Below are 20,730 nucleotides of genomic sequence, written 5' to 3' on the forward strand. Positions count from 1 at the left end.
CCTGGGCTTAGTTGGTTAAGCAACTGCTTTGGGCTCGGGTCATGATCACAGAGTCCTGGGATCAAGTCCTGTACCAGGTGCCCTGCTCAGCAGGGAGCCTGCTTCTCCCTGGGCCTGCTGCTCCCCCTGCTTTTGCTCTCTCTCTGACAAATAAATTTTAAAAATCTTAAAAAAAAATAAAGAGATGAAAGTCTCGCGGCCATAATATTAAATATATACATAAATAATATCCCACTAACATAATTAATAGTACATTTGAAAATGGTCTTTGATGGTGTTTAAAAGGTGCCATAAAGTTTCTTAGCCAGAAAGGCCGTTGCTGGGGAAAGGAATGGGTGGAGAGGGAGGCTGTGATGTGCGCAGTTCACTTCCTTAGAAATAATAGTCCGTGCTTACGTTATTATGTAAACGATATTTACATTTCCATTTAAAACATAGTTCAAAAGCTGTGTGCATGGCTATTAAGACTGGAAGTCAGAAAGTAAGGGCAAATGGAAAAACCAGAGCACTGTAATAGCAATCTTTGAAACTGATGAAAATTTCAAATTGTAAGACAGGGCCACACTGGTATAGATCTCTCTTTGGATTAAATTTCATTTCCATTTTGGAAACCACATGCACAACAAGCTGAATTGCATTTAAATTCCCTTCTAGCTACACGTACCCATGCTTCACTGTATAAATGTCACTGTTGACTTTGATCCTTGACCAAAGAAGGTATCATCCAATGATATGTGAAATAGTATTTTATTTTTAATGTTGCATCAACATTTTGACATTTTTCGTGACTGCTTTACATCTGGTTGCCTTCTCTTACTCAAGAATTTTTTTTTTATTTAAATGTGTTTAGACCTTGGGGCACCTAGGTGGCTCAGTCGGTTAAGCATCTGCCTTCAGCTCAGTTCATGATCCCAGGGTCCTGGGATCGAGCCCTGTGTCAGGGCTCCCTGCTTAGTGGGGAGTCTGCTTCTCCCTCTACCCCTGCCCCTGCCCTCACTGGTACTCTCTCTTGCTCTCTCTCAAATAAATAAATAAATCTTCTTTTTTAAAAAAAGGTGTTTACACCTTGAGTTTTTTTTGTTTTTTTTTTTTAAGATTTTATTTATTTGTTGGACAGACAGACACAGCAAGAGAAGGAACACAGGAAGGGGGAGTGGCAGGCAGAGGGAGAAGCAGGCTTCCCACCGAGCGGGGAGCCTGATGCAGGGCTCAATCCCAGGGCCCTGGGATCATGACCCGAGCCAAAGGCAGACACCCAACAACTGAGCTACCGGGATCCCCTAGACCTTGAGTTTTGACCATGGCTTTCCTTCTTTGTTCTTTCGCTGTTTCCCCTAATATGATTGCTCAATTCCCAAGTGTTGAAATGAAAAACAATATGCTTTTAACTCCGATGGAACTCTGAAAATCAGTTACTCATTTCAGAGATATTTATTGATCCGTTGCTATAAACTGGCTTTTCCTAGGGGATATAACATGTCGTGAGCCAGTAACCACCCACATTTGGCTCCCATCTTAGGGAGTGACACAGACACTAAGCAGAGAGACAGATAACACCCGGTCAGATGGGGATACGTGCAATGAAAAAATAAAGGGACAGAGAGTGACGAGTGGCTATTTTAAATGCATAGGTCAGAGAAGGTTTGTCCGAGTCATTGACCTTTTGAGCAGAGACCTGCAGTAAGGGAGCAAAAGCCACAGGAACACCCAGGAACAAAGTGGTTGAGGCAGAGGAACAGTAGGGCCAAATCCCTGCGAGGGAGCCTGCGGGAGGGTTCCAGGGAAAAGCCTGAGTGAGGTCTTCATGCCAGGAGCATGATGGCTGATCACCTCACTCTGTGTTGCCGTGTAGCTCAGGTATAGATTCCAAACTCTATTCTAAATGTAATAGAAGCCAGGAGAGGATTGAGGGAGTTAGGGAGTGATATAGTCCGACTTTGGGCTTAATCTAAAAGCTTAATCTGGCCGCTGTGTTGGGCATAGACTGTACAAGGCAAGAGAGGAAGCAGGTGATGGTTAGAGGCGGGGTCAGGCAGGAGGGGATGGTGGTGTGGACTGGGGAGGTGTCAGTGGAGGTGGTGATGTGGACACATTCCGGGTACATTCAGGGGATGATGAAATGTGGTCTTTATTAGAGCACGTCTCTTCTGCAGGTTTCTCAGTGAGGGAGCGGGAGTGCTGGGTGGGATTATGTACAATAGAGGCTCCCGTAAGTGGTTCAAGCAAGCCAAGGTTTATAGGTTCTGAAGCAAAGACTGTTCTGAGACTTAGCAACATAGTATTGTACAAGTAAAGACTTTTGCAAGATAGGGTCTGTAAGGGATACAATGCCCAGGGTTCTGTTCTCTGGTGATAGTGCTTGGCTGTAAGTAGGTGTGGGGCATGACCCAGGTAAAGAGAGTCACTTCAGGACTCTGAAAGCTCTGGGGTGAGTTGCTTCTTCTCTTGAGCATTTCATCGGCTCTGATAGAAACCAGCATGTTTCATTTCAGTCAGCCTAATTGTGAAGGGATCTTCAGACATGACTTGTTTTTTTTTCATTTTTAGCAAGTGGGTTAACGGCTACAGGTCCCTGAGGAGGCAGTGTCTGCTCTCACCTCCCTTCCCTTGATTGCCGTTCTCCCCCTGGCCCCCAACGCTGACCCTTACTCCTGCCCTCTTTGTTCCTCGTGGAACTCTGAGCTCTAGTTTCTTCTTCCCCTGCTCTGAGCTGTGGTCCATGCTCCTGTTCTCTTTGCTTCAGATGTATCCACCATCTCCATTTAGTTATCTTTCCCATTTCCCCAGAACAGGAGTGGCATCCTATGAGGCATGAAAACAGATACATACACACAAATAAAACATACCAAACCCTCAGATAATTTTCCACTGGGATCGCTTTTCCAGTTTGTACTGTTACCTTTTAAGGAACGAATGCTATCAGTACCCTCCTTCCTTGTCCTGCCCAGCCCCCTACCACCTCCATCACCTTGTAACAGCATCCCTATGCTTCGAGGTACTCCACAAAAGCTGCTCTTTTGTGCTCATCAGAATCTTCCAGAAGAAAAAAGTCAACCGTGAAAAGATGTGGTAAATGTGTAAATGTCACTCTTTGCAGAAAGTTGGGCTTGGGGGTGAAGGGGGCTTGATTTAACTCCAAAGATTGTGGAGAGAGGAGAAGCTGACCGAAAGTGGAAGAAGAAATTAGATGGCCAACTGGATGGGGTAGAAAAGGGAGGAGGTAAGAGAGGGATGATTAGAGTAGATTTGGTAAGCCAAGGTCAGAGCTACCCAGAGAGCATCCTGAGAAAATAAGTGAGTAACCTCTAGCTTGTGCCCAAGGTAAGGGGAGAGTGGAAGTCCTAGTCCAGGACAGATTTCAAGACCCAAAACCCACCTTAGAGTAGGGGATGTGGCTCATTCCATAGGGAACAGATGTCCCAGATGGTGATCGAGGTTGTTTCTGGAAACGGCCGTGGCGGGCGTGTGAAAGGCCATGGAGCCATAATTACTCCTTGATTGGCTGCAAGGCCTCTTTGAACTACACGTGCTGCTTCAGATGTGACCCAAAGTAGAACGAACCTTGAACCACGTCAGGTCTTACATTATTACTTGAAAATCTTTGAACTCTGAGATTTTACCGAACTTAGGCCTTTGAGTCCAAGCAACATCTCAGAAAGCTAGCTGAAAGAAAGTGGTACAAATGTGCTGAAAACCTATGGCTATTTTGTGCCTCTCTGTGAGCTGGCCTCCCAAATTCTCCTTTGTGTGTATAAAAATGTGTGGGCCTTTCATACTTCTCTACGTTAAAAATGTCTGATTTAAGTCATCCAAAGTCTTAGAAATTACAGCAGTTCTTTTTTTATTTTTGTCACTTTTTTCTCGGCATTATTTATGTGTAATTGACTTGTAGCATTGTATAAATTGAAGGCTTACAACCTGATGATTTGGTACACATGTATATTGGAAAATGGTTAAGCAATAAGGTCAGTTAACATGTCTGTCTGTGACCTCACATAATTACTGTTTTTTGTGTATGTGGTGAGAGCACTTAAGATTTACTCCCTTAGCAACTGTCAAGTATATAATACAGCATTGTTAACTATAGTCACCATTCTGTACCGTATATCCCCAGAACTTCTTTATCTGATGACCGAAAGTGGTACCCTTTGACCTAGAGCTCCCCATTTCCCCCACCCTCCCCCAGCTACCACCAGCCGCCATTCTACTCTATTTCTGTGAGTTTAACATTTTTAGAGTCTGCATATAAGTGATATCATCCATATTTGACTTTCTCTAACTTATTTCATTGGGATAACGCTCTCAGGATCTCTGCGGCTTGTCACAAACGTTAGGATTTCCTTCTTTCTCACAACTGAGTAATATTCCAGCGTGGGGTGTGTGTGAGTGTGTGAGTGTGTGTGTGTGTGAGACATTTTCTTTCACCATTACTTTGTCAGTGGACATGTAGGTTGTTCCCCTACCTTGGCTCTTGTGAGTAGTGCTGCAGTGAACACGGGTGTACAGGTAGCTCTTCAGGATTCTGATTTCCTTTCCTTTAGATATACACCCAGAAGTGGGAGTTCTAGATCATATGAGAGTTCTAATTTTTTTTATTTTTTCAGGAACCGCCATACTGCTTTTCATAGGGGCCGCACCAATTAACAGTCCCACCCACAGTGCACGAGGGTTCTGTTTTTTCCTCCAGCCTCATCAACACTTGCTATTTCTTGTCTTTTTGATAATTGCCCTTCTGACATGTATCAGATGACACAGCGGGGTTTTTTGTTGTGTTTTGTCTTGTTTGCTTCTATACATCCCTCTTGAGGAGCCAAAATGGAATGTCAGCTTTAAGAAGTTTTGCGATCCTGATACACATTTATTTTTTTATTTTTAAAGATTTTATTTATTTATTTGGCAGACAGAGATCACAAGTAGGCAGAGAGGCAGGCAGAGAGAGAGGGGGAAGCAGGCTCCCTGCTGAGCAGAGAGCCCGATGTGGGGTTCAATCCTAGGACCCTGAGATCATGACCTGAGCCCAAGGCAGAGGCTTAACCCACTGAGCCACCCAGGCGCCCCCTGATACACATTTAAATAGCTTACATGTAGATGGTGGGTGAGAGTCCCTGAGGACCATCTCTCCATCAGTTCTAGTCTTTGGGCTCTCACTACAAGAGACTGCCTGGCCACTGTCACTCAAGTTAGTCGATTTGAATTTAATTGAACCCCTCAGATGCCCTTATGAATGAGTCGTCATCCCCTCTCCCCGAAAGATAAATAATCAAAACGCCCACTGTCTTTCACAAACCTATTGAGCAGAACGGGCTACTAAAATAGGCTCATGCAGAAGAAACGGGCTGCGGAAGACGGTGTGATCTTATTTGCTGCGCCGCTTGCCATTACACTGTCCTCGAGCACGCTGTTCCCCTCACCCAGACACATTATTCCTCGAGCTGTCGGAGCCCACTTTCCTCTTTGAGAGGAAGATAACTTGGCGATTCATAGCAGCTGAAAATGATCTTTTGTTTTATGTGAATGAAGCTCTTGCGAGAAGAGATCTACAGACTTGTCAAAGAGGAGAAGCGCGAGAGTCCTTGTGTCCCTTCTGTGCGTGTTTGAGCGCCCTCCCTAAACACTTCACGGCCTTTCTCCATGAGTGTGTGCATTTCTTTCATGAGATCGCTGCCGTGAAAGGCAGGTCATGAATATTTTTCCGAAGTAGAGAGGCTACACTATTTTATCACACATTGTATTTTAGCTTTCCATTTTCAAACTGCAGTGGCAGTGCTTACAAACTTGGGAATGACTTTAACTGGAAATGACTCTATCCAGGCTCCTTCTGTTCTTGTTAATGATTTTGCTGACACTCACGGTTGTCTAAGCCAGACTGAGTCAGGCCCCTGAAAGCCAGCTTCATTTCAGAGGCGTATTAAAAGAAACATTAAAGATCATTGAAAAGCAAGTTACGTTTTTACTGAATAATCTCAAAAAGTCACAAGGCATTGCCATTCATGAACCACAGCACAGCATACTGAAGTCTACGGCCATAAGTCTCTAGCTCTCGGGTGACTTTGTCTGTCTCCCTTTTACCCCCTAAGAAAATCTCCCCTTTTCCCTGTCTCATCTTCCACAAAACTCTCCCTTCCAGCCGGGCCCCCTTGAGCTTTCCTGTGCCTGGCCTTAACAATTCTCTTATTAACCCTCCCCCTTCTGGTGTGAACCCGGCCTGCTGCTACTCTCCCACCAGCCTCCTCACTCCTTTGCCAGACTGCAGCCCAGAATCACACAAGCAGGTCTGGCCTCATGCAGTTCCTCAGTAAGGCGTCTCAGCAGTGGGGTGCTGGAGGCTCGAATGCTAATACTACTTTCTGTTTTGGTTATTATCTGGGAATCTTTTCCTTAACAGAAATCCACGTAAGTCGGAACCCAACGAAAGGAATGAAGTCGAATGGACATTAAAATGCACTTCTTCCTTACACATACCCACGCATGCACGCACACACACACACACACACACACACACACACACACACAGAGCCACCGGACAAATTGTTCAGTGGTTTAGCTGGTTGTGGCCGGCACCCATTAAATGGGAGAGAGTTTCTGGAATGGTCGTTGGAATTCCTCATCCTGAAGAGCCATCCTGCAAATTCAGGACCATTGATCTTGGACGTAGTGAGGAGCTGACTGCAAATGAATCCGCAGAAGTTTACTGCCAGCCCTAGAAAAACAACTCACATTTCAGGTCCTTCTGAGAACAGTGGAATTTTATCAACTGCATAAATAGCGGAGGGCGTGTGAGCCGCTCTGTTCGTTACCTCTTCGGAAGGTAACTGCCTTATAGTTGGCTTATAGTTGCCTTATAGTTGTTGCTGCCTTATAGTTTACCCTAACAGTTTACTGTTTACGTGACTTTCAGCCTTATTTTATGATAATACAGTTCTTAATGACTGACTTGAAAAGGCTTATCTTAGGGGTGCCTTTTGAATCTTCCATTCAGACAGAGAGTACGCGGTGTGGAAACATATAATAGTTCTCTATACAAAAAGGATTTCTCTTTTTCTCAGAAATTCACTTTACTATACATTTGTGGGAGAGTTGAATGAGAGCATGAGGTGTGAATCAGACGGGTTGAGTTCAAGACCTGGGCCCGTCCCACCACTCACTAGGTCGTTCATCGAGGTCAATGATTGCTCTGTCCTCAGTTTCCTTTTTAGTATGATAGAGACATTAATGACTCTACTTCCTAGAGCCCTTGTGAGTATTAAATGGGTTGTCGTATGTCAGGCTTTCAGAACTGGATCTGGAACATTAAAAGGGCTCTGTAAATGGTAGCTCTCCTTTCTTCTTTAATCCCTCCACCTCGTCTTCTCTTTTTTTCCCCTCTCCCTCCCCCTCCTCCTCTGTCTTACTCCAGTGACCGGAGAGGTCCTAGATTTATTCCTTGGTCTTAATGATCACGTATCAGAGTTGTAGTAGTATGGCAGAAGCCTTAACATTAAGTTATCTCTCAAAACACAAGTTTTTGTGAAGACATTGCAGTAATTACATATTGGAGAAAAGCTCAGTTTTCCGCTGTTAAATACAGTGGTGGTCAAATCACCATTTTTACAAAGGTTTCATGTAGCTCTTACTTTGGATGGCATATTAGTTGCTAACTTTAAGAGCACAGGGATGCTATCTTCCACTGATAGAGTTTCCAGAGACCTGACAAGGGAGGGGCTAGCATTTTTCCTGATGTTACTTTCCAAGGTTAGATGTCTTTGTAACTTTTATTCATATCTCTGTGATTTACACATTTATCCAAGTTCTGTCTGAATCCATTCATACTTTATGCCTATATCATCTCCCCAAATAATATTTACTGTAAATAATTATTTAATAATTTAATTTTTAATTAAATTTATTTAAATATTTAAATAATTAGGTAAATAATTATTTACTGTGCTTTGTGGTTTAAAAAAAAACAAAACCGGGGCGCCTGGGTGGCTCAGTGGGTTAAGCCGCTGCCTTCGGCTCAGGTCATGATCTCAGGGTCCTGGGATCGAGTCCCACATCGGGCTCTCTGCTCAGCAAGAAGCCTGCTTCCCTCTCTCTCTCTCTCTCTGCCTTCCTCTCCGTCTACTTTTGATCTCTCTCTGTCAAATAAATAAATAAAATCTTTAAAAAAAAAAAAACAAAACCAAAAATAACTGACTTGGTGGTTAAGAACCTGGCCCTCAGCTCAGACTAACCTGGATTTGAACCAGCGTTGCCACTAGACCAGCCAATCAAAGACTGATCTCTGCATCTGCAGAAAGGGGGCATTCCTGCCTCATAGAGCTCACATGAGGATTAAGTCAGCAGAAGAGAGCATAGATGACTGGGCAGACTTTTATCACGAATGTTAATCTAAGATAACAGGAGGCCGGTGGAGAATAGCAGAGAGGAATTCACGGGCCTCCAACTTTTTAAGAGTCCCTGCGGCCTCGGTGGATGGAGATCCAGCACTAGGGAAAAGTCAGAGCAGAGCTCTTGAGAAACTTGATATTTGTTGTCAGAACAACCACTCATGCCCTCTTCTCTGAAAGCGGTTCTGGATCTTCCTCGACCACTCATTCTATTTCTTGATTGGAAATTATTACTGGATGTTGTAGAAATTACCCCCCGCCCCATTCGAAAGCCTCAGTGTGCATATGCATTCATAAAGGAATCCGGGCTCGATTTGGATCTGGTTGTGTGTCTTTTGTGGGAGCTTGTCAGGAGATGAATGTCCAGGGGCCCTTAATGACTGGATAATAGTTCCTGATCACTGAGTAATGAACCCCAAATGAATGAGGGAAATGTGTTGTGTGGCCTCTGAAATGATTATATGATTTGGGAATGGGGCCTGCAGGTGGAGTGTTAATTATTTAAGGTGCTATAGTGAGAGAGGCTTTATCACCCTTTTATCCTTGCAGCAGTGGGCGCCGCTCATCCTGTCCTCTCAAAGACATGGACAAGACCTAAGAATGCTATGAGACCACAAGCACCCCATGCACACATCCCAGAACACATAGTTCACTAAGAGAGGTACCCTGCTTCCATGGCACTCAGCTGGGAAGTCACAAAGGCAGGGCTGGAAGAGAAAGGCCTTTTGAAACCAGTGCTCCATCTGGAGTGATCTGTTGTCCTCTTGAAGGGGAAGGAGCTGGCATCAGAGTCAGTTGCATTCTTTTTTGCCCCAGGAGAGATTATACATCCCCCATCTCAACCACTCCCTATTCTTAGTGTTACAATACTTTCCCGTCCCCAGTTGAAGGTATACCTGTTGGAGACAGGAAACACATTCTGGCATATGTGGTGCCCCACCAGTGCCCCACCAGCACCCCATCAGCTGAATCCAAGATAAAGACTCTACTCCCTTACTACTCTCTGTGAATTCTCTCTCTGGCTCTTTCCCTGTCTTACTTACGTGTTCTTCCTACCCTTCCTCGACCAACTGGCCCATTTCGAGATGTACATTCATTCTTCCTTTGCTGCAGCTTCTTTCAGAGAGAAGCAGAAAGCCTTGGATTAAGGTGGTTGGAGTCTTTCCAGAAGAGATGGTTAAGGACAGTCCAAAGGACAGACAGTTGACCTGGTGGCCTCAGTGCTGGGCACTGGGGCAGCGAGTCCACCACCATTCAATTCAGAATAGAGGCTGACTCTTCAGTGGGACTTGCATATCAGGTCTTCCTGGACTGGTCCTATCAGCTCTTCTCTTAACATTATTGTGCCCCCCTGGAATTCTTCATGTTGGCCATATTGAATTGCTTGTAGTTCCCATTTGCCTCACTGGGCCTCTGTACTCCCTGGCCTGTTGCCTGAACTTGTCCTTCCTCCTGACAGTAGTGCTCCTCAGGACTCCACTGAGATACATCACCTCCTCCAAGGCTTTCCCCAGCCTTCCTTAGCGGGTCTCACCCTTTTATCTCCTTTTTATCACAACCACCCAATACATGTCCTTCTCATAGATATAGAAATTGTGTCCTTCCTTCCCTGTTTTCCTGTGTCTTCCTCACCCACTCCTCCAGAAGAGGCTGTGAGCTCTTCAGAACAGGGACACTTTTTCCTCCTAGACATAACGCCCAGGACTGAACAGTATATTCTCTGGCAGATCGTAGGTGCCCAGTAAGTATGCTGAAAGAAAGAAACACAGAAAAGCAGCACAAGATACTCCCATACTTGACTCAAAGACAGAAAGCAGCTAGTTCCTTCCACTTTCTCATGTCCAAACTAAAATCAAGGGTGTTTTTGCCCAGACCGTTTTGGGCCAGAAGTGTGTCCTAAATAGGTTTAGTTTTCAAAGAGCTCATAGCAGTCAGTAAAAAAAAAATATAACTCCAATAAGAAAAAAAGGGCAACAGATATGAAGCGATGCTTCGCATAGACAGAAGTACAAATGACTGATATCGACACATGGAAAAATGCTCGGTGTCCTCAAACTAAAATAAAACCTAGGTACCACTTCCACCCTTCAATTCGTGGCCTATTTTTGGAAAGGATAGTACCCTTTATGGACGAGGGTGCTGAAATGAGTTTTGCTCCACTAAAGCCAGACTAAATGGAATCAGCACCTCCGAAGGCCTTTTCTCTCTGGTTTTCAAATACAAGCAAGCATTAGGTTTCACTAGAGAATAAGGATGCAGTAGTCATAGGAGAATTGCTCTTTGTGACATTAACATGTGGGGATTTTGAAATCATGGGAGATATGTACAATATGTACAATGTTCCTACTTCCCCTAGTAGAAACCCCCTGGGCCAGACCTCTCCATGTCTATTCTCCACACATATAAAGTCTAAACATTTAATTTTCTTGCTTGTTACTTTTGAACAACTTCTATTTTTAGATCGTTAGCACATAATGTGCCAAACAATCTTAATTTGAAATCACTTTCCCTTTATTAGGTGGATTTGAAAAGAACTGAGAGTGTTTTCTATTAAATGTACCAAAGCCTTGTTTTGAAATGTTCAAAACATTTAGAATGGGCAGTTTATAATTACCGTAGAAATTTCTTAATAATAACAATTACATTGGAGAGGGCAAAATCACTTTCTACAAGCAAGGTACAGTAATTATCACTAAGGAACCGCCTGACTTAGAGAATTGATAATGGTCTATGAGCACCTTCAACCCGGTCTCTGGCTTGCCTAAGATTGTTCCAGATTTAGAATCAGCCCTGGTGAGGAATGGCCGAGTGGAATGGGGTCAGTCTGTGCGTGCTGAGGAATGTGCTTCGGATAGGATAGGAGAGGGGCACTCAGAGCATGCGCCTTCCCCTCCAGACAGCTGGTTCTCCTTGGCACTCCCAGCTATATCCATAACCCCTGCATTGCTTGTCACAGAACCTAGCACCCAGCAGCTTCTTAGATATACCCAGTACGAGCTCTCAAGAGGGGGAGGGTTTAGAAGTGCAGGAGGGTTAGCTATGCTGAAGTCATCAAAGTTTTCACTCTTCTCTGCTCTGTAATGCCTCCATATTAAAATTCTGTTCAATCCAGCAGATATCAGACCCTGTCCCACTGCTGCAAAAATAAGAAACACAAAATGTGTTGTAAGATGAGGATGACAGGAGGGGTGAGGCAAGTTCAGAAGCAGAGCGCAGTGATATACAAGCATGCTTCATTTCATTTTATCGTGCTTTATTGCACTTTGCACTTTGCAGATACCGCCTTTTTTTTTTTTTTTAAACAAATCAAAGGTCTGTGGCAACCCTACATCCAGTAAGTCTGTTGGCACCATTTTCCAAAAGCATTTGCTCACTTTGTGTCTCTGGGTCACATTCTGGTAATTCTTGGAATATTTCAAACTTTTTCATTACTATTATTATGCTTGTCATGATGAGCTGTGATGAGTGATCTTGATGTTACTATTTGTCATTGTTTGGGGTGCCATAGGCCACACCCATGTACGATGGGGATGTCATTGGTAAATGCTGTGTGTATTCTGACTGCTTTATTGACCAGCTGTTCCCCCACGTCCCTCCCCGTCCCTGGGCCTCCCTAGCCCCTGAGACACAATATTGAAATTGGGGCAGTGGATATCCCAACAATGGCCTCCAAGTCTTTGAGTGTAAGGAAGAGTCACATGTTTCTCACTTGAAATCAAACACTGAAAGTGCTTAAGCTTAGGAGGAAGGCACGTCAAGAAACAAGATAGGCTGGAAGCCAGGCCTCTTGCACCAAGTAGTAGCCACATCGTGAATGCAAAGGAAAGGTTCTTGAAGGAAATTAAAAGTGCTGTACTCCAGGGAACACACAAATGATCAGTGAAGCAGCCTTATTGTTGCGATGGAGGAAGTTGAAGTGGTTTGCATAGAAGATCCAAGCAGCCACAGCATTCCCTTAAGCCAAAGCTTAATCCAGAGCAAGACCCTAACTCTCTTCCATTCTATGAAGACTGAGGAAGCTGCAGAAGAAAAGTTGAAAGCTAGCAGAAGTTAGTTCATGAAGTGAGGCGTAAGGAGAGAGGCCGCCTTCATAACAAAAGTGCAGGAGGAAGCCACAGGCACTGATGGTGAAGCTGTACCAAGTTATCCAGAAGACCTAGCTGTGATAATCAATGAAGGTGGCTACACGATACAACAGATTTCCAGTATAGATGTGACAGTCTTCTCGGTGCCAGCTAGCACATTCATAGCTAGAGAGGAGAAGTCAGTTCCTGCCTACAAAGCTTCCAAGGACAGGCTGACTCTCTTGCTAGGGACTCATGCAGCTGGTGACTTGAACTTGAAGCCAGTGCTCATTTCACATTCTGAAAATACTTGGCTCTTAAGAACTATGCTAAATATACTCAGCCCATGCTCTAGAAATGGAACAACAAATCTTGGATGACAAGCACATCTGTTTATAACATGTTTACTATTTTAAGCCCATTGTTGAGATCTGCTCAGAAAAAAAAAGTTCTTGTTTTTGTTTTCAAAATATTAGCACTCATTGCCGTTATACCTGCTCACCCAGGAGCTCTAGTGGAGACATAAAATGAGACGAATGTTGTTTTTATGTCAGCTAACACATCCATTCTGCAGCCTGTGGATCAAGGAATAATTTTGACTTTCAAGTCTTATCACTTAAGGAATACATTTCATAGGGCTGTAACTCCCATAGAGAGATGATTTTTCTGATCTGGAAAAAGTAAGCTGAAAGCCTTCTGGAAAGGATTCTCCATTCTAGATGCCATTAAGAGCATATGTGATTCATGGGAAGAGGTCTAAATGCCAACAGGAACAGGATTTCGGAAAAAGTGATTGCAGTCCTCATGGATGACTTAGAAAGGGGCTTAAGACTTCAGAGGAGGAAATGACTGCAGATGTAGCAAAATAGCAAGAGAACTAAAATTCAAAATGGAACCTTAAGGTGGGGCTGAATTACTACAATCTCATGATCAAAGTTGAGTGGCTAAGGAGCTGCTTACTATGAATGAGCAAAGGAAGTGTTTTCTTGAGATGGAATCTACTCCTGGTGAAGATGCTGTGAAGCCTGTTGAAATGACAACAAAAGATAGATGGATGGATGGATGGATTCATAGACTGGTACATAGATACATAGATGGGAGGAAGAGTGGATGGATAGATAGATAGACACATACATACATGGATGGATGGATGGATAGATGGATAGATAGATACATTTATACATGGATGGATGGATGGATGGCTGGATGGATGGATGGACACATAGGTGAATAGATGGATGATTAGATAGACACATAGGTGGATGGATGGTTGGATAGATACATAGATGGATGGATGGTTGGATAGATGTGTGGATAGGTAGAATATTACGTAGCTTTAGTTGACAAAGTAACAGCAGTGTTGGAGAGGATCGACTCTGATTTTGAAAGAAGTTCTACTTGTGTATAAAATGCTGTCAAGCAGCATTGCATGCTACAGAGAAATTGTTTCATGAAAGGAAGTTTCCTTTGAGGTGGCAGTCTTCTCTGCTGTCTTATTTTCAGAAATTGCCTGAGTTAACCCAGAGTTCAGCAGCCACCACCCCGATCAGTCAGCACCCATCAACATCGAGTTCCACTCATAAAAAGATTATGACTTGCTAAAAGCTCAGATGATGGTTAGCATTTTTTAGCAATGAAGTATTTTTATTTTTATTTATTATTTTTCAAAAGTCAATGCATATTTTAGGAATTTTACATGTAATTCCTTCCACTGCCAATCACATAGTGCCTCCAAAGTCAGAATCATAATCTCCAAAGTAGCCCTTTTACAAAGAACGTTTGTTCAGTCCAGATTTGTCACGTTTAGTCAATCCAGTTCTTTTGGTTGGACTTCCTTGACCTCCACCCAAATATGGACCTCACCTGTAATCTTTGGGATCCAGTTTCTTTATGGTAGGGCCCTTGAAGTCAAATTGCAAGAAATACATTGATTGCTATTTTGGCAAATGATCTAAACTTATTCTTCCTTAATTGTTTCTAATATTGAAAAATTGTGTTGCTTCCACTCTACTCCATGAGCCCAGCAGAAAGTGTTACAGGTAGCAATAAAGTATTTCTAAGTTTAAGGTATGTACATTGGATTTTTTAGACCTAATGCTATTGTGTACTTAATAGACTATCATATAGTGTAAACAATCTCTATATCTCGTGGGGAACTGAAACATTTATTTGACTTACTTTATTGCATATTTGCTTTATGGCAGTGGTCTGGAACTGAACCCACATTATGTCTGTGATGTGCCTGTATAGTTCAGGCACATTTTTAGCAATGTGCTAACATATAGTAACATATATTTAGCTAACATATATTGAGTATTTACTATAGACAAGGCACTGTTTTATGTGACACCCTCAATGTCACATTGAGGACATCCATAAACCAAAAATGGACTTGAAAGCAGTTTCACACCCATTGCATTTGGATGCAAAAAAAAAAATGCAAAGAGGGTTGTTTTTTTGTTTTTTGGTTTTTTTTTTTCATTTAGAGATGCTTTTTCTTCCTCAGAAAATCTAGCAGGAAAAAAAAAAGATGTAACCCTGAGACAAACAGGACTGAAGCATTCACTGATGAGGGGAAATAGTTATTCATGTATGAACTAAAGTCAGCTCTCTGCTTTTTTCTCTCTTTTTTAAAGACTTTATTAAACACCTTCTGTGTGCCAGACAGTTTGACTAACAACACAGGCACACAGTCCCCATTATGCACTGTCCCTGATGAACCCCTGAGAAAGACCAGGGCTTAGCACCCAGCGGACAGTACATGCTGTTTGTTGAGTGGAACCAGTGGAAGCAGGCGCCGCGGGTGAGCTGGAGTCTCCCGAAGTGAGAAGACATGTCTTCCCACAGCACTTGACCCACAGATCCATCTTTGGTTCGTAGTTTCAGAGAATCCTGCCTCTTTGTCCTTCCAGAAAAGGGTTTTCCTTCTACAGTTGCTTGTTTGTAGAGCCATCTCTACTCTTCTGGCTCGAAAACAGTCATTATGCCTGTTCTTAGTTGGGATCTCGCTTGTTCGCTCTTGGCCCTCAAGGTAGGCTACACTGAGGTGGTGCCAATGGCAACTGTTGAATGAGGACATAAGGGAAGGAAGAAGGGCACCATTTTGTTGTACCCCTGGTTTCACTTAAATAATGGTCACTTTTCTTTTCTCAGTCATAGAAGTTGTTTATTATTCTTTCAAAATTATTCTAACTGAAGTAATACCGTACTTTAGTTAGTATTTTGATTAAAGTAATACAGGTGCATGGCTGAAAAAACACTGAAGCCTTATTATGGATGATAACTGGATCATAAATCCCCTTCTCACTTCCTCTCTCTTCATTTGTTAATGCAGTTAAGTCACAATTTTTGGTTTAATTAATTAGTGATGTTTGTGTTATACCTTTTCTTTTTGTATCTTGATGGATTTTGTACATTAGGAATACTATTCCCTGCAGAACCAGCAGAGCTTTCAAAAGCAGCAGCTAACATATATTGAGTATTTACTATAGACAAGGCACTGTTTTCATGTATTAATTAGTGTGACTCTGTGTGTGAGATTAGGTACTGTAGATATTCCCAATTTACCAATGAAGAAATCAGGGCACAGAAAGGATGAGTAACTTGCCCAGGGTTGAATGGCTAGGCATTCCAGCTCTAGAAGCCAAGCTTTTAGCCATTATGAATACTTGCTTCTTGAAAAATCCTACCAAGTAAGGAAATAAAGATCTTAAGCAAGAATTTGAAGTTGTACCGGGATTTTAAGGCTCAAATTTAGTTAGCTTGGAAGATAGGCTATTCAATGGGAGAAACCCCAGAGGAACAAGTGTATGCTATAAGGTTAGTATGGTTGTTTTCTTTCCAATGGCTTACGTTTATAAATACTTCTTACAATATCTTTCCCAAGCTCTCATGTTCTCCTGAGCATATCATAATTGTCTACCAGAGAATCTTCATGCAAATTCTGAACAATCCAGAGCGTTCAGTTAAGATGCCCAGATGTTGGACATTCTTAATATGAGGACATTAACATGGACATTAACACAGAATTTTTGAAATTGGAACAGTCCTGGAAAACAAATTTATTACCACATATGTGTCATTGATCAAAAGAAGACTGAGCAAGAAGGTATGAAAGCAGATGCAAATTTCACCATTTTAGCAAACAACTGTAAGATCCCTTCTTGCTAGAGAGAATAACATATAAGGCATTCTGCCTTTCTTCCTTCCCCATCTAATGTATACATCTGTGAAAACTGTTAACTTTTTTTTTTTTTTTTTTAAATAATTCTGGCATTATGAACTCACTCCGGCACTTCTCTCCATCTAACAGCTTCATCTGAAAGCCCATTGCCTTGATTATAAAGGTAACCTTATGGCAAAACTTGGGAGAATTAGGATAGGGCCAGTGAGTTGTTGATGATGGAAGAATTGACAGGATCCAGAAAATGGGGTGAGTCCATACTGCCTAAAGCATGTGCAGCCGACTGATCCCTTCCTAGCTCTAAAAGCTCTAATACTGTACACACACACACACACACACACACACACACACACACACACACACAATATAGATATATACTGTACATCGAAATGAAGCCCACAGATTTGGTGGGAAACTGTATCTTCATACCAGAGCCATCGCAAAAACAATCCGACCCCTCTCTGATGTAGGATGGAGAATAAAATGCTAAAAATATCACCAATGCATTGCTTTTACCCCAGAATTATTTTGACTAGCACAGCTTGTGACTGTTTACATAGAGAGAAGGGGGAGCGGGTTCGGAACGGGGTGTCAGCCTCCTGTTCCTGATGTGCATTTTAATAGGCCACCTGACAAGATCAACAGGAAGAAAAGAAAAATTGTGAACAGGTGTGAGGGAGCCAGAGGAAGATGGTCCTGCCTCTCCCTCCTCTTAATCAAGTTGGCACATTGTTCTGATGCCAGGATGCTCTGGCTTCTACCGGTGGCTACGCTAATTGCCTCAAGTGTGGGCCTTGATGAAGAGGGCCCAGAGTCCCACACTGGCTCCCCTGTGCCCTAAACAAAGGAAAACAGGATTTGTGCCTGGCTGGTGCGCTGTCAGAACCCGAGACGCTCCATCCGTCCGCGCTGAGGCTTGCTGGCGAGTGCTGTTCCTGACGGCTGCATCGCCATGGAAATGTGTGACACATTTGTTGATGAGTTGTCTGTTTCCAGATGGACATCTTCATTCCCAGCCTCTGAGAAATGTAACAGACCTTTTCTTTTTTTTTCCCAGTATTTGCTTTGTACAAATTGTGGTTTATCGAAGGGTCTTGCTGGCTTTTTTGTTGTTCTTTTATACCACAATGGATTTTGTGCAGTGTGTTGTGTAAGTAATAATGATAGGTCTGGCTTTGTAGTCGTGGCTGTTTGTTTTTTCTTTCTTTGTGTTCCGCATCGGCTAGCCAGCCGTGGCTGTTAACGACACGCTAAAACCTATCCTCTTTCTGAATTGATGAGGATTCTGCCTTGATGTTTAAAAAAAAAAAAAAAAGCCTGTATTTGGGATAATGCTGCTTTGAAAGTCATGTTGCCAGTGGGTTTCCCGTTTCATTGAAGAAATATATTAGGAAAATATTAATAGGTTGTCTACTACTTTCAATTCACTTGCGTTCCCTGGAGGGTAAAAGCAAATGAAGACTGGATGTTGCTGGACGGCCCAGAGAGTGTGGACTGTGGGCCATGGCTTAGTGGGTGAAGGGAAAGGGACAAGGCAAAGGTCGCTCTTCTCCAGGACAGACCCTTGGCCATGCGGTGGGCAAAGTACCATCTTTCAGAAAGTTCTGTTTAGGTCCTAAAATGTCGTGCTTTCCTAGTGCTCTCAGCTGAGGGGTAGGATCCTACAGACAGTCCTAGAAATCCACTGGAATTAGGTTTAAAAACTATGTGCGTGTGTGTAGAATTTATATGTAAATAGAGACCAGAAGTAATTAAGATCACAATTTAGTCCAGTGAAATGTTAGTATTTATCCAAGTGAACCATGGTTTATAAATATTAATGCCCCAAACTGAAGTTAGGGAGGCTCATCTCTAGCTTTTTTTTTTTTTAAACCTTTATTTTTATCTCTGTGTAATTATATTGGAGGCATAATTTGTTGGTCTTTTTTTTTTGTAATTAACAAGTGCTTTTCTAACTTCTGAGTAAGTAATCCTTAATTAAATGTGTCCATTTTGTTCATTTACTTTCATTTTTTTCCTCTTAAAGCCAAATTGGAATGTGAAATTCTTCTGTGTTGTGACTGTGGATCGGAGCTCACCGATTAACTAGTTAATACATTTAGGAGTCCGTATTCCTGAAGGGCTCTTTACTGTAACCTCACACTGGTCTTCCTAATTTCTTCAGAAAGAAGCAGAATCAATAACTACCTTGAATTGTCAGGTGGAAAAAAACAATTGGCTTAGCCATGAACACAGAATCTTTATTCAGATACAAGCAAATGTACTACTTTCCTAAGGATGATCATTTTGAGAAACATTTGACAGTACAATTACTTGGGGAAATGTTACTTTAGCAGACCTCTTGGGGGAAGGAGGTAGTGTGTTGAGGTTTATTACATTACAACTTCCTGGACTGAAATGTAGACTCCCTTGGCGATAAACGTCTGTCTTTCAGGTAGACCATCATGGGCATTATTCCATGCCTACGCTCGGCAGCCATCAGTTTGTTGACTGGTGGCATTTTCCACTTGCACAATTTCTGTGATTTTTCCAACAAATTAGAGATGACTCGAAGTCACACCTATTTGGACCTTAGGGTTCCCAAGTCATTTCCTGTTGACGGGAATTTGACAGAAGCGTCATCGTCATTCCCAGACTGCTGCCCTGGAGAAGAGCCGTAGCTGTATGTTCTCCAGAGTTTGTCCTGTGCTATATACGAGACTGAGATTTATTGTACTCTCTCTCTCTCTGGCTGTTGGGAAGTCGAGATCCCATTACCTAGAGGCCCACGACCTCTCCAGTCTGCAGTGATATACCGATGAGCTCCCTTAAATCCTGTGGCTCTTCATGCCTCTGACTGTACAGAGATTAAAGTGTGTGCGCGTGTGTGTGTGTGCGTGAGTGCACGCACATATGCACACATATGTGTGCAGTGTATGAAGTGATTGCAGACTGCTCCACGTTTAATATGGGGATCACAAGTAGGAAAATTTCAGTCCCCCATTTTTGGTATCTATTTATTGGTCAATTAAACTCTTTAGTCTTAAGCAATATTTCGTTTTTGCAAAAGAGGGAAATTAAGGTGTGTGTGTATTGCTGAAAGTTGCTGCCACAGGCATTTTGAACTAATGTTCTCATGGAGAAGAAACTTCTTAGACCATTATGTGAAATGCGCTATTATGTGTCGGTTCCAGATAGTCTTTAAAGGCAGAATAACTTCTCTTTCCTCTGCTGCCCTTTGCTCTCTGTGAAGGGACCAGGCAATGCCATGTTCATTAGCTGCCTTCATGGTGCCGGGCTCTTTCCAATGGGCAGAGGAGAGCACTTTCTAGAAAGAGGCTGGTTAAGCGTCTTCCGGATTGTTTCAAATGAACCACATCGAAGGCTGCAGGGAAAGGGCTCTGACAAATTACACTCCTGGGGGCTTTTCTCAGTGACACTTTTCTACTGTTGTGAAAAAGTTATAAAATGTCTTTTCTTTTTTTGGTGCTCAGACGAGTATAGGATCAAACCGGTGGAAGAGGTCAAGTACATGAAAAATGGGGCAGAAGAGGAGCAGAAAATAGCAGCCAGGAACCAAGAAAACTTGGTAAGATTGCATTTCTCATATAACAATGAATTTTGGTGACACCATTGTAATAAAATCTGCACTGTTTCAGCTGTAACTTACACACCAGCACAAGATTTCTTGAAAATGCTGTTGCTATTTATAGCTTGCCTGGAGGCCACTCCATCACTCCTGTATCCTGTTTGTTCGTGAATAAGCCCTTTTTTAATCTTGATAGAGAACACTCCAGGGGGAAATATGGTAAAATTATTAGCGTCTTAAAATGGTTAACTGTGAAGGAAAAGGCGTGAAGTAGGATTGAGATTTATTGCGGGGAGGACTCATAGATATTTTTCTTTTTCTCCACCTCTTCCACTCTTGGAATGAACAGCTAAGCTTCATTACTCAGGACACGGAGTGTTGTGGATAGAGTTGTCTTGGAGAGGAAAAGGATGTACTTTTAAGATAGGTCTCTACCATACTTGCATAATGTCCATTTCGGAGAGCAGGTCATCAATCCCCTGGGTAGAGATTTCTGTAACTACTGTGATAACAAATTAATGTTGGAAGCAAGTAAAGTGAAAATTA

The 20,730-nt window shown here is 42.6% G+C and overlaps 1 protein-coding gene across 1 annotated transcript in view; it reads left to right on the forward strand.

Moving 5' to 3' along the window:
- The window catches only part of C15H1orf21 (chromosome 15 C1orf21 homolog), a 143,666-nt gene that overhangs the window by 17,749 nt on the left and 105,187 nt on the right, over positions 1-20,730 (forward strand). The window contains exon 2 of the mRNA XM_047705816.1: positions 20,090-20,184. Coding sequence (XP_047561772.1) covers positions 20,090-20,184 — 95 coding nt within the window. The remainder of the gene's footprint in view (positions 1-20,089; positions 20,185-20,730) is intronic.

The sequence above is a fragment of the Lutra lutra genome, chromosome 15, assembly GCF_902655055.1.
Source record: "Lutra lutra chromosome 15, mLutLut1.2, whole genome shotgun sequence".
In the NCBI taxonomy this organism is placed as follows: domain Eukaryota; kingdom Metazoa; phylum Chordata; class Mammalia; order Carnivora; family Mustelidae; genus Lutra; species Lutra lutra.